The sequence below is a fragment of the Podarcis bocagei genome, assembly GCF_964188305.1.
Source record: "Podarcis bocagei genome assembly, chromosome: 5".
Taxonomy (NCBI): Eukaryota; Metazoa; Chordata; class Lepidosauria; order Squamata; family Lacertidae; genus Podarcis; species Podarcis bocagei.
Window position 1 is genome coordinate 84,954,829 of NC_138129.1, and position 14,153 is coordinate 84,968,981.

Below are 14,153 nucleotides of genomic sequence, written 5' to 3' on the forward strand. Positions count from 1 at the left end.
ATGCTCCTCCCTGCATCGGCACACACTTCCCCGCATCATGTCTGCAATGTGAGAGCATCTGTGTGTCAAGCTCAGACTCCATTTTTAAGCTAGCCTTTAGTATCCGTTAGTGATTTAATTAGCATTTTTAGCCTGCCTGCACTGTGCTGCTGTATTTGCTATTCTTGAGTGAGTAAATGTTAATTTCACCTTTTCACTAATTTTTTTTTGTGTGTGGTTATTATTTTCAGGGGGAGAAAAGGGGGTTAATACCAGGAACATCCAGTCTGCCTTAAAGCATCCTGGATTATTAATACTAATAGGCTAAAACTATCCAAGCTCCTTTTTAATCTGCAAAGGAATGTCACTCTCCTGAACTCACTAACATGAGGAAGGAAGGAAGGATAGATCCTCTCCTAGCATCTAATCAAATCCCAACAAAAGTTGACCAAACTGTGGAAGAGGTAAGCATTCTGACCCTCGGAGCTGATAGCATGGAAGAAAGTGGGAAGGCGATTGTGCAAGGATAAGCAATCTGCTGACAGCTCACTCTGTCAAAGTGGCCGGAGAGCCAGGCCAGAGCAAGCCACTTTATAGACTTACAATGGTCTTTTGCGTCAGCTGAACCCTGATGGGCTGGCAGAAGCAATGCTACCCCCAGGTCAACTAGAGAGCAACATAGCAGATGTCAGCCCAGCAGTTCCTCCGGCTCCAAGCAACTAGAGAGCAAGGTCTATAAGCCTTACCTTTGGAGATTCCAGGTGCTTAGGGATGGAGGAGAATTTTGTTCGGTCCACATTCTAAAGTGAACCTATTTAATTTCTAGTTTGTGGATTTGTATGCACTTCTTTGTGGAGGAAGCCATGAAAGTGAAATGGATATAAAACTGTCGTAGAATCAGAGCGTTACAAGTTGGCTTTAATAGCTATGTCATGAAAAAGATAGGACCAATAAACTTTATCAGGAACCTCAGAAATAGCCGGAGCTGAGGCTCAGTGTTTTATAAGGCCAACATAGGCTGGAAAGTTTAATATCTCCTCTGGCGAACCAACACACACACACACAACCAAGTCTTTGTTTGATCTTTCTTATCAGGGTGCCCTTGCTATATAAAACATAGGATGGACAGCATGCCAAACTTGGGGAGCTCTGGAATATGAGCTAGGATCAGGTAATGGATCTACCACGAGAGGTACATGGTAGACCCCCACAATTCAGATGTGAGAGATGCTTTAGCTTTTTGTGGCTTGGCCTGGTCTCTGCATGGAGACCATCTACACTGTCAATCCCCTACGCTCAGCCGTGCCTTACAATGTGAAATCAGGAGCATGAGAAGCCACTGTCTGGACTAGATTTCCAAATTCTGCGGTCTTTGGATTAAAGAGCATTAAAAGTAATGGCGAGATGCTACGTTTGATCGCCAGCCTATCCCGGCACCAGTTGCGTCCCATTATTTAACAGCTGTGCAGCACATGCACCGTCGACAGAGCGCACATGTGTGGTGCATTATCGTAATAAAAATGCAGATTCCTCTTGCAGCCACCCACCCCCTCCTCCTCCTCCGGCTGCCTTAAATGTTCCGCCCTCCCGTTATCCCTGCACAATAACCTCTTCCATTTGTGTGAGAATTATGTGAGACATTTCTCAGCTCTTTGAGGGAAGAAGCACAAGGAATACCAGCCATGTAAGAGCAGCCTGCAGAGCCTGCGGAGCAAGTAGCAACCCGGAGCCCAGTAACGAGAGCATTTGGTTAGCATTACCGCTGTCGATTTATTGCAAGTCCTCGGCATGCACATCAAAAGTTATAAGCTTTTTAACATCCTGGGGAAATGAGATGAGGCTGGATGATTCCCCACTGTGATTCATGGTGTCAGGCTGGGATAATAGCAATAGGCAAGCTCCCTCTGACAGACTAAATGAGGATTTTTATTACCAGCAGGCACACCTTGGGGGTTTCATCCAAGAATCCCTCCGGCTCGTGCGTTTAACACATCTCACGGCGAGGTGCAGAAAAGCAAACAACAACAACAACAACAGGCACCACACAAAAATAAATAAATAAAAGGCTTCTGATAAATCACTCCATTAAGCAGACTTTAAAATCCAATATTTTACTGCGGCAGAAACAGCAAACTACCCCTTTATGGAATTTTTACCCTTATTATTTTCGTCATTGCTGCTGGAAGCTGTTCTCAAGCCATATGTCAACGTATGTAGTCTCTTTGGGCTTGTGTTTTATGCCCCACTTTCTTTCCTCTGTTGCCTCTACTTTCAACCTCTCTCATGCTCCTGACAATTCAGCTGTTGCTAGTGACTCTTGGGTTTCCCTGACTGAAGTGACTGGAGCAGAGGGAGGGAGAGGACAAACACGTATTAAATGTGTTGCCTCCAAAATCTGGGAGAGGACTGTCAAGAGAGGAGTCCTGCAGGCTGCTTCTGCGTGCAGATCTTCCGTGTGCCTAAAGTTGGTTTTGTGGTTTCTAAGTGGGGAAGCCTTTTTCGAAGTCAGAATGGGCTGCTTTGCAAAGAAGAGATGGGGTGGGTAGAACAGGAACCAGACTCGACTCTGCAGAACACTGAAAATTTAAGGGGTTTGGAAGGAACCAAAGCATAGCTGTCAACTTACAGATTTGAAAATAAGGGACCAGCAGCCTCGAAAATAAGGGATCAGCAGCCAAAATAAGGGATTTTCAGGGCACAGGTACGTTCAACTGCTGAGCTCCTCCGAGCCAAAGGTAGAAAGCCCAGCCAGCAGCCAAACAAAGCCTCAAGCGGTGGTTTCCACAGTGCAGCAACCCGGCAAAGGGGATGCAGCAAGGAAAACCACCATCACCTCTCTGCTGGGAAGCGCTGAGCAAAGGCAAGTCCCCAGGCAACGTGGTCGATTTGATTGGCACAAGGCATGCAAGCTCCACCCCCCCAGTCTTAGACTCCTTATTGGGTGAACAATGCAGCCAAGCAACACAGTTGGAGCCTCCCTCCTCCCTGGCTGGCAGGGAGGGAGGGAGGGAGAGGAGCTGCTTCCTTTGAAACCCGGGAAATTTAAGGGACATCATCAATAAGGGACAGCAGCGGGACACGGCGCTGGGATAATGGAGTTTCCTGCCAAATAAGGGACAGCTGACAGCTATGAACCAAACCAACGAAGGTCTTAGTAAGGGACAAGGCATGAAACTTGGTCCAAGTCCCAGGCTGGCTTAGGGTCATTTCACAGGCTACAGCTGCTGCCTCCAACCACGAGCTCCACAATTACTGGTTCTCATGCTGCACATGTAATGTAACAATATTTAATTAAAATGGGCAGGCTGGATCCCAAATTAGCAACCCCTTTGTACTCACATAATATGACCTACACTTATGATATGACACTTTGATGACTACCAAGAGGGAGCAATTATGTTACACCTAGTGCCTAGGGAAGCTGTTTATGCAGAGGCCCTCCTGGATTTGTCCATTTCCGTTTGCTCCGTTTCCCATTTTTCCAGCTCTCCACATTTTGCAGCAATTGGTTGCCTGCTCCTGATAGACCCTGGACTATGCTTCCTTTGGGGGTGATATTTGAAATTGCCTGTAAACATTTCCTTAGCTTGCTTCTTGCACTCGCCTCTCCTCTCCCCGACCCAGACTTTTCCCTTGGTTTGCAGAGGTTAAAGCTCTTGACGAAGCAATCCTAAATCCACCTGCCTCTGAGTAAACTCAGTTTAAAGCTGCGGCATTTTCATCTGAGAAAGCATGCATATGACCATGCTATAAAAGGAAAACAATCTTGCTTGACTCCAGTGAATGTAAATGCATATGAACACAATATATGCCAGAACACTCCTTCCTTTTTCCTTGCTGGGGGCATGCACACACACACACACACACACACACACACAGAGAGAGAGAGAGAGAGAGAGAGAGGGATTCACATATCCAGATAATAAATGGTGTTGAGTAAGTTTGAGTTGCAGCTTTTTCACAATGTATCCAACCACTTCCTTGGCAAGATTAAACCGTCTGTTTTTAAAATTTTAAGAGAGGAAATGTTAAGCTCAATTTACAAACACATCCTTTGGAAACTAGTAATGGGAGGGCGTTGTGTGTGTGTGTGTGTGTGTGTGTGTGTGTGTGTGTGCGCGCGCCTCCAGCAGTGCTCCTTAACGTGAGGACAGAGGTTACAAGTACACAGGACTGTCCCTTTTTCAGCTCTGACATGTTCGAAGGTAAGCGATCAATGCCAAATCATTGGGATGGCCAGTGGAAATAAACTGCTAAAAGTTAAAATAAAACAGAGAGAAGAAGGGAGGCAGGGAACCAGTTACTGTTTGTGAACTGGCTGCCCGGTGTCTCTTCACCAGGCCTGCTGGGCAACCCCAGTCCTGTCTAATCTCTGGTTCTTCCCTAACTTGAACATTGTCCTCTCTCTCACGGTCCCTGGAGGTGAGGGGATTATGTCCTGCTGTCCATCAAGGAGTCCGTCCCTGTGCTACAACCTTAGGCTTGGCTGAGAGTCGCAAGTTACAAATGCAGCTTCCTCCGTACAACAGGAGGTCCGGGTCGAATGTGATCATTTCAGAGCAGCCATGCTGGCAGTTAATGGGCTTTTCCTTCCTTCCCCTCTCCAGCTTTTCGTGTGGTTCGGTAGTTTCTCTCATCACTTGGCCTGAGCTGAGACACCTACTGGTAACAGCAGGGCGGCAGGAAGGCAACACACTTCTTGTTTGAAATAACACTCAGTGTGCGCATGATGGATCTTAACTGAAGGCAGGCTCCCAAATGAAACCGATGTCAGTCAACAGAGAAGATCTGTTTTTGCCTTTCTACATACCCCTGCACTCGTGGCAAGGGGGAGGGAACAGTGGCTTAAGTCTATTTTTAATCCACATTCTCCAAAAATGCTTGCAGCCATCATAATGTCTTTGTATACTGTGCAGTGTCTGCTGTTTTTGTCTCGTTAGCTCACTAGAAATTGCCTAATAAACCTTGTTTGTTTAGGAGTGGTTTTTTGTGTGTTTGTGTCCATTTGTTTTTAGATAGTGCTGCACAAAATATTCGCCACCTTTTACTTCCAGGTTGGAAACTACCAGTTTCTTCAGGGAAACGCTAACTTACTTTTCTTTTTTAAAACTGGCACGGCATAGCCTCGAACATAACTCCAATGAAAATAGGGACATCCTATTCCACCATCATTTTATTATTTATACCCTGCACATAGGTTGCTCCAGGTACTCTGTGTCAGGAGTGCATGCAGGAGCCAGGCCTTGTGACCAGTAGGGCTTCGCAGGACTGGGGCCTTCCTAAGTTTGTTCTGGAGAGGCAAGGCGCGGCTGCACAGGTGAGGCTGCTTGGTAACTCACTGCACCTGGTGGCAAGAGCTGGGAAGGGATATAAGGTCAGCATTTCCCTTTAGCGCTTTGCCATAGCAACTTGTTTCCTGCCTTGCTGTGTTTGGCTTCTTGCTTCCTGATCCTCGGCTTCTTGACTCCTTGCTTCTCGACCCTTGGACCCTTGACTTCGTGATCCCTTGCTTCTCGACCCTCGGACCCTTGACTTTGTGACTCCTTGCTTCTTGACCCTTGGACCCTTGAATTTGTGACTCCCTGCTTCCTGACCCTTGGACCCCTGGTTTCTGGACTCTTATTCCTGCTCCCACCCTGCCATCTTGCCCCCGGTCCCGACGTCCTCAGCCAGGACTTTGATCGCCCATATACCAGACCGTGACACTCTGGGTAGCTTCCAACTAATAATAATAATAATTAATAGAACATTTAAAAAACTTCCATATGCAGGGCTGTTTTCTAAAGGTTGTACAGGTACTTATCTCCATTGCTCAGGGGTTACATAACCCCATACCCTCCAACATTTCTCCAATGAAAATAGGGACATCCTAAGGAAAAGCGGGACATTCTGGGATCTAATCTGAAACCAGGATGGCTTCTGTAAATCTGGGACTGTCCCTGGAAAACAGGGGCACTTGGAGGGTCTGGTGTGGTATTCTTGTCCCCGTAGTTGCTTTTCCTGTGCTACTTTCCCCCTTGGAAGCTGGTCTTTCCTTCCCAGATCAATCACATGGGTGATTTTACTTAATCAGTGACATTGCAATCCAATTTTGCTGCAAGATGCTATTGGTGAGGGAAAGTGTGGGGGGGCACAGTTTAAACGAATAAGCAAATATTTTCAGTTACAGATAGGTAGCCGTGTTGGTCTGCCATAGTCAAAATAAAAAAATTCCTTCCAGTAGCACCTTAAAGACCAACTAAGTTAGTTCTTGGTATGAGCTTTCGTGTGCATGCACACTTCTTCAGATACACTGAAACAGAAGTTGCAACTCATTACCAAACTTAAAACCATGGAGAGACCTGGTCTGAACAAAGACATTGGATTCTTATCTCATTATACATGACTTAGCCATTTTTCACCTTCTCACCCCTTGCCTTTTCCTGTAAGACCTATTGCAGTCGTTAAGAGTCGTCAACAGGCTCATCTCAGCTATCTGCCAATCTCCCATTCCCACCACCCTTCTGAGTAATACCCCTCCCCACCTTCTCTCTATATAGAAGGATCTGGCAACTTCTGTTTCAGTGTATCTGAAGAAGTGTGCATGCACACGAAAGCTCATACCAAGAACTAACTTAGTTGGTCTTTAAGGTGCTACTGGAAGGAATTTTTTTATTTCAAATATTTTCACAGTGAGTGGTGAAAAAATACACCCCCTATACATCCCCGTCAAAAAAAGGCACTGCCAAATTGTTCATAAGAAACTCCAAGTGGTTGCAGTCCCGTGTTTTTAATCCGTATAATGCCATTTAAACATTGTTACCGTCAAAAGAATCTGACAAGTTTCTGTCATGTTATTGAACGAAACAAGAATGGAAATATCCTAGCAGTGCTCTGCTTTGAGACATACTGGCCCACATCAAAATCTGCTGAGGAATTTAAGTCTATTGATTTCACTGATTATAAATATAGCTAACTCTATGCTAATGGACGTGGGTGGCACTGTGGGTTAAACCACAGAGCCGAGGGCTTGCTGATCAGAAGGTCGGTGGTTCAAATCCTGCGACTGGCTGAGCTCCCATTGCTTGGTCCCTGCTCCTGCCAACCTAGCAGTTCAAAAGCACGCAGTACAAGTAGATAAATAGGTACCGCTCCGGCAGGAAGGTAAACAGCATTTCCCTGCACTGCTCTGGATGGGTAAGTTCAGTCAAAGGTGACTATGGGGTTGCGGCACTCATCTTGCTTTCAGGCCGAGAGATCCAGTGTTTGTCCACAGACAGCTTTCCGGGTCATGTGGCCAGCAGGACTAAACCACTTCTGGTGCAACGGAACACTGTGACAGAAACCAGAGTGCACAGAAATGCTTCCCGCCGCAGCTGTACCTATTTATCTATTTGCACTGGTGTGCTTTGAACTGCTAGGTTGGCAGGAGCTGGGACAGAGCAACAGGAGCTCACTCTGTCGCGGGGATTCGTACTGCCAAATTTCTGATTAGCAAGCCCAAGATGCTCAGTGGTTTAGACCACAGCGCCACCCACATCCTATTGAGCCAGGATGTGGGGCTTACTTCAGTGTAGCTCTCCTGTCCCAGGAACTGGTCAGCTGAGATGGAGATCCAATGGATCCTAACATGCTCATTTGGGTGGATCTTGGTTTGGACTGCTGCCTTAGAAGTCAGTCTCTTTGATTTTAACAGAACTTACTTACAAAGGAGTCCTATCAAACGGCAAACAGATGCTTTCTCTCTGTCTTCAAGTAAAGGTGGCTAAAGCTCAAGAACTGACTGTTATAGACTATGTCCAATATTAAAGGGTATTATAGGAAATTTCATGGGGAGATTTTGAATGCCCGAGAAATCCGCTCTGTGAAAACGGGATTACCGAGAACATATTGCACTGACCTCCAGCTGTGCTTCCTTTCCCCGCTTGAGAGTTTGCTAGTTTAGTTCGCATGCAATGCAAATGCCAAGAATATACAATAATGATTAGTTGGTTCTGCTTGTATGGCAGGTGAAATAGGGACCCAAAGTGATTTTTAAAATGCACAAGGGATTGGTTGTGTTTGCAAAATATATGCAAAATATACGAGGAGGTAATTCGGGGGCTTTCAAAGAACTGGGTTATTAGACACCCACGTTTGGATAAATTAACATTCACTTTTAAGACAGTGCAAAAGTATAAGATTCTTTGGAAAGCTGTTGCACATTGTGGCTGGGGAAACCCAGCCAGATGGACAGAGTATAAATAATAAAATTATTGTGATTGTTATTGTGAAACAAGAGCCTGGAATTTCATTTTCATACAGTAGCCTCAGTCTATCGATTAAATGGTTAGAGATAATTTTACGTGGTAGTCAGTAATGTAATGAAATTGCGTGTCCAGAGGTTGCAACAGAATAATGAAGCTACTGGCTACATTATGTAGGAGCAGTAGGAAGCACAGCTGAGAATGACCCTGGTCGTCATGAATATGAGAGAGTAAGTTGTATACAATACTGTAGGTCAAGAAGATCGCTAGAACAACTTAGTGGGCACGGAGAGCTGGGAAGGCAAAGATGACTGACAGTTGTGGAAGATACAGAAGGGCTTTTGGAAAAAAAGAGACAGAATCTAGTACGTTGCATGGCTTGCTCAATAAACCCTCTCCATAGAAAAGAAAGGAATGGACTGTGGATGAATGGAAACGAGACCTCAAAGGTGAACAGGAAATTGTCTGAACATGACTACTCCACAGACAGGCTTTAGGGGTCAGGAGGCATTGTCTGGGCAGGTGCCAATTGATCTGCAAAGGCACGGTTTAGCAGCATATAGGAAGTGCTCACTGGCATGAAGTCAGCAGAGCATGGGTTCAAAACAGTGTCTTTGAGGACAAACAGGAGCCAGGGCATGGGGTTCTGTGAGGAACTGCATGGAACACCAGCCTAAATTTGGAGCACTATCCAGTTCAGGGCACTCTGCAGCTGCTTCTCCTTCAAAACAAAAACGGGCCGCTTAAGCATGCATTTTTTAAAAAAGCGTGTAGTTTGACCCTGTAACAGACTGCAGTTTCTGCTACATGCTATACTCTCTTCCATTTCCTCTTTTTTGTTGTTGTTGTTTAGTCGTTTAGTTGTGTCCGACTCTTTGTGACCCCATGGATCAGAGCACGCCAGGCACTCCTGTCTTCCACTGCCTCCCGCAGTTTAGTCAAACTCATGTTTGTAGCTTCGAGAACACTGTCCAACCATTTCGTCCTCTGTCGTCCCCTTCTTGTGCCCTCCATCTTTCCCAGCATCAGGGTCTTTTCCAGGGAGTCTTCTCTTCTCATGAGGTGGCCAAAGTATTGGAGCCTCAGCTTCAGGATCTGTCCTTCCAGTGAGCACTCAGGGCTGATTTCCTTCAGAGTGGATAGGTTTGCTCTTCTTGCAGTCCATGGGACTCTCAAGAGTCTCCTCCAGCACCATAATTCAAAAGCATCAATTTTTCGGCGATCAGCCTTCTTGATGGTCCAGCTCTCACTTCCATACATCACTACTGGGAAAACCATAGCTTTAAGTATACGGACCTTTGTTGGCAAGGTCCTCTTTTTGAGTTACATCAAATCTGAGCTAATGCAAAAGCTTGCGTGCCGAATGAATTGTTTTCCTATTCTTTTACCTTTCCCTCTGCTGTTTTTCGAACATATAATCTTGCAGGTTTCATTTGTGTGTTAGCTGTAGGCTAGGGTTGGGAAACATGTTATCTCCCCCCCCCCCAAAGCTGCTGAACTCATCTCCCAGGGGTCCCTGCCTGCATGGCTAATTGTCAGGGATGATGGGAGTCATAGTCCAGGAACATCTAGACAGCTGCAGGTTTCCTGCTCCTGCTGTAGGCATTCACCACTTAACCATCCTTTTCAACTTAAGAGTTGTATAAAAAAATGAAAATGTGACTCTTTAATAGCTGCAGTATAGTAGTGCTACTTTTTAATAAATATGATTCGAGAGTAAGGAGAGCAACTGACTTGTTTATACAGTAGGGAAACTGAATGTACCCTGCAGAGACACTTTCCTGCCTCTGCACAATTCCAGTGTAGTGCTAAATGCAGCTAGTGATAGGAACTGGGGCAAAGACACCAAGAGGCAGAGATCAGGCAGGCTACGGTAGAAGCCAGGGGCACCCCACCTCCTTCTGCGACCAGCTTCCCTCTCCTCTGGTCTCTCCGCACCGGAAGAGGTATGAAGATAGTGGAGCAAAGGCAGACAAGGCGTCAGAGTCTCAGATTGCTTGGGAAGGACCCAAGGGAGGAGGAGCCTTAGCTAGCCGTGGGAAGGCGAGAACATCCATTCAGTCTTCACAACTGCCTTGGAGAAAGATCTACTGGGGAGACTTGCTGCTTTTACTAGGTCTGGCCTCTAATAATAATAATAATAATAATAATAATAATAATAATAATAATAATAATTTATTATTAGAGGGTCCCCCAGCCACTCTGGGTGGCTTCCAACAAAACACTAAAATACAATAACCTACTAAGCATTAAAAGCTTCCCTAAACAGGGCTGCCTTTAGATGTCTTCTAAAAGTTTGGTAGTTATTTTTCTCTTTGACATCTGGTGGGAGGGCGTTCCACAGGGCGGGCGCCACTACCAAGAAGGCCCTCTGCCTGGTTCCCTGTAACTTGGCTTCTCACAGCGAGGGAACCACCAGAAGGCCCTCGGCGCTGGACCTCTGTGTCCGGGCAGAACAATGGAGGTGGAGACGCTCCTTCAGGTATACTGGACCGAGGCCGTTTAGGGCTTTAAAGGTCAGCACCAACACTTTGAATTGTGCTCGGAAACGTACTGGGAACCTGTGTAAGTCTTTCAAGACTGCTTCTTTGAATAAAGAGTTAGCTTTGCTGGCAGCGTGCGACTTATTGCTGACCTGCTCCCGACACCACGCACCTGAATCGGTCTTGGGTTTGGCGAGAAAAGGGAGTTCCACCTGATCACAGGCAGGAAAATGCATCTATGCTTGCAAAGTACAAGCTGTTTATATCAGTAGGAATCAGAAGCTTGAGCTGGTGCAGAATTCACCACCCAGGTTGCTCATCTGAGCAAGACAGTTTGAGCATATCACACGAATGCTGGCCCAACTGCACTGGCTGCCAGTTAGTTTCCGGGCCTAATTCAAAATGCTGTTCTTGACTTACAAAGCCTTTGAGGACTGCAATACCTCAAAGACTGCCTTGCGCCATATAAACTGACCCGGACTCTGTGCTCATCATCTGAGGCCCTTCTTCATGTGCCGCCTCCATTTAAAGTCCGGAGGGTGTCAACACGAGACTGGGCCTTCTCTGCATTGGCCCCTTGTTTGTAGAATATTCTCCCCAGGGAGGCTTGGCTAGTGCCTTCATCACATATTTTTAGGCACCAGGTGAAAACATTCCTCTTCAGCCAGGCCTTTGACTAATATTCTACAGCCTTTTAGATATGTCTGTAGGAAGGGGGGGTGATTGTTTTGCTGTTTTGATGATGCACAAGAAAGTATGTGCTTACTCGCTGACTGACATGGGTTTAACACACAGGAGAGTAAGTGGTTCACCACCCCTGCTGACTGCCATCAGAAGTGGATTCCATGCTACAGAAGAATAGTGAGAAGAACCATGTACAAACTATACAGCAGAAAACCCAGAGAAGTATGAAATCTGAAGGATAATTATGTTTCAACCTGCACATTACTCTTGGAGCTGCAGATCAGGGTTTTAAGGAGTGTGATCAGCCAAGGTTTCTGCAGAAGCAGCTTTCAGGCACTTCCAAAGAAAAGACTTTGAGGTGCCACGTTAATTAGGAAATTAGTAATCTTGCTTGTTATTCATTGGACATTGTACACTGTGACACCCAACCACTGTGATGGGTGTGATGGTTCTGCAAATGTATAGAGATCTTCCAAAAAAACCACAATCCAATAAACAGAGTGATCTACCAACAACTGCTCTGTGGAAGGATTCCAATGGAGAGAGGGAGGGAGAGCCAAGCTCCTCGACATTCACCATCTCTGAGTGCTCTACAATCAACTGAGGGGGGCAATTGGGTTGTTGTTTTTTATTTTTATTATGTATTTTGTGGTTTTATATCTTGATTTTTTTTCTGTGAGCCGCCCTGAGACCCCTGGGTATTAGGTGGTATATAAATTCAATAAATAAATAAATAGTAATAATAACAATAACAATAATAATAATAATTTCCATGTTTTTATCCTGTATTTTATTTTGTGAGCTGCCCTGGGATGAAGGGTGGTATATGAATCTAATATAATGAATGAATGAATGAATGAGCTCTTACCTGTGTACTCAAGAGGGCAAACACACTCATAATTCCCTATCAGGTTGAGGCATGTGGCACCATTCAGGCAAGGATCTGAAGCACATTCATCCACTTCCAGGTTACAGTGCTTCCCTTGGTACCCTGGCACACAGTAGCAGGCGTACCCACGGACCCGGTCCCTGCACACTGCTCCGTTGAGGCAAGGGCTGGAAAGGCATTCATCAATGTCAGTTTCACAGGATGGACCTGTATACCCTTCTGTACAGAGGCAAGCGGGGCCACCGGGCTCCTCCAAGCACGTGCCTCCGTGGCCGCAGAAATGCGAGCCGCAGGTGCTGGCAGCGGTTTCGCAGGTAGGTCCGGCGTACCCCGCAGGGCAGGTGCAAGTAAAGCTGAGGTTCCCTGCAGCGCTTGAGCAGGTGGCGTTGTGAAGACACGGGCTGGAGGAGCAAGGGTCGTAGGGTTGCTTGGCACACCTTTTGGCTGGGGTGACACCTGGCGAGTCCGGACAGCCGCAGCCGCCCTCTGCGGCAGCACCGCCACATTCCGGATCCTTTTGGCAAGAGCTCGACAGGCACCTGGGACCATCTTTGAGGCAAAGTGACTCTAGAAAAGGAAAGGCAAGCGGTTAATGGGCAACTCCGGGGACAATTAAAATGTATAGCAAGAAGTGGCGTGGCTGCAACAAAATGTTGTTGTCGTCTATGCTAAAGGTTGGGGTGGGGGGAGAGAAATTCTGTTCAGGTTGCAGTTTTTAAGGAGAACCAACTCACCCTTCCCAAAACAATACATGAGTCAAAACACAGCATTCCTTCAATTTCTTTTCTTAATTTTGCAATGCACTTCTCCAACCAAGAAATGTGTACCCCCCAAAAATGCATATATTGGGGTGAAGGGTGCACAGAAATGCATCTATCGGTGAACCATGACATGCAAAAGTGCAATTTATTATGGAAAATAAATGTCAGGTAGTTTAAGAATTCCAGTACTCCCTCTGCTGAATTCTCATTCTCTCTGCTGACACTGCATACAGGAACAGGGACCTGCAAAGCCAGGGGAACAAATACAGTCCTCCATGCCTTTCAACCTGGCCTTCAGGACCCGCCCCAGGCCACATTCCTCACATTTATTATTTTATCTGTGCATTAGTCTCCTTCCCTCTTGCCTTCATAATCATTTAGACTGTGGAGGTTACACCTGTGTTCTGTGCAAAATTGATCATAGCTTTAGGTAAAGGTAAAGGTAAAAGTACCCCTGACTGTTAGGTCCAGTTGTGGACGACTCTGGGGCTGCGGTGCTCATCTCACTTTATTGGCAGAGGGAGCCGGCGTTTGTCCACAGACAGCTTCCGGGTCATGTAGTCAGCATGACTAAGCCACTTCTGGTGAACCAGAACAGCGCACGGAAACGCCGTTTACCTTCCTGCCGGAGCGGTATCTATTTATCTACTTGCACTTTGATGTGCTTTCGAACTGCTAGGTTGGCAGGAGCTGGGACCGAACAACGGGAGCTCACCCTGTCGCGGAGATTCAAACTGCCAACCTTCTGATCGGCAAGCCCAAGAGGCTCAGTGGTTTAGATCTGACCAAATGTGAATAATGGGTTTTGGAGTTTTCCATATCTTAGAATAGCCACTTAGACTTTGCCCAAACTAAAACAAAACAAAAACCAAAAACCTCTTGCTTTCAAAATTTGTGTTCTAACTTTGGAATCATGATACGTTTTATCTTTCTGCTGTATTTTTGTTGCTTTTTTATTCTTACAGTTTTATGCCTCATTTTTGCCATTTGCAGAGGGTTGTTTTTAATTATTAATCGTAAGCTTCTGTAGAGATGTTATGAGGCTGCATGCAAATGTAATTAATAATAATAAAATAATGAAAATGCATCATCACAAAAAAGGTACTATTTTGCATAAAATTTACACATGCTA

At 45.8% G+C, this 14,153-nt stretch overlaps 1 protein-coding gene across 1 annotated transcript in view; it reads right to left on the minus strand.

Moving 5' to 3' along the window:
• CRB1 (crumbs cell polarity complex component 1) overlaps positions 1–14,153 on the minus strand; it is a 144,768-nt gene that overhangs the window by 95,857 nt on the left and 34,758 nt on the right. Inside the window, exon 2 of the mRNA XM_081194562.1 lies at positions 12,240–12,827. Coding sequence (XP_081050688.1) covers positions 12,240–12,827 — 588 coding nt within the window. The remainder of the gene's footprint in view (positions 1–12,239; positions 12,828–14,153) is intronic.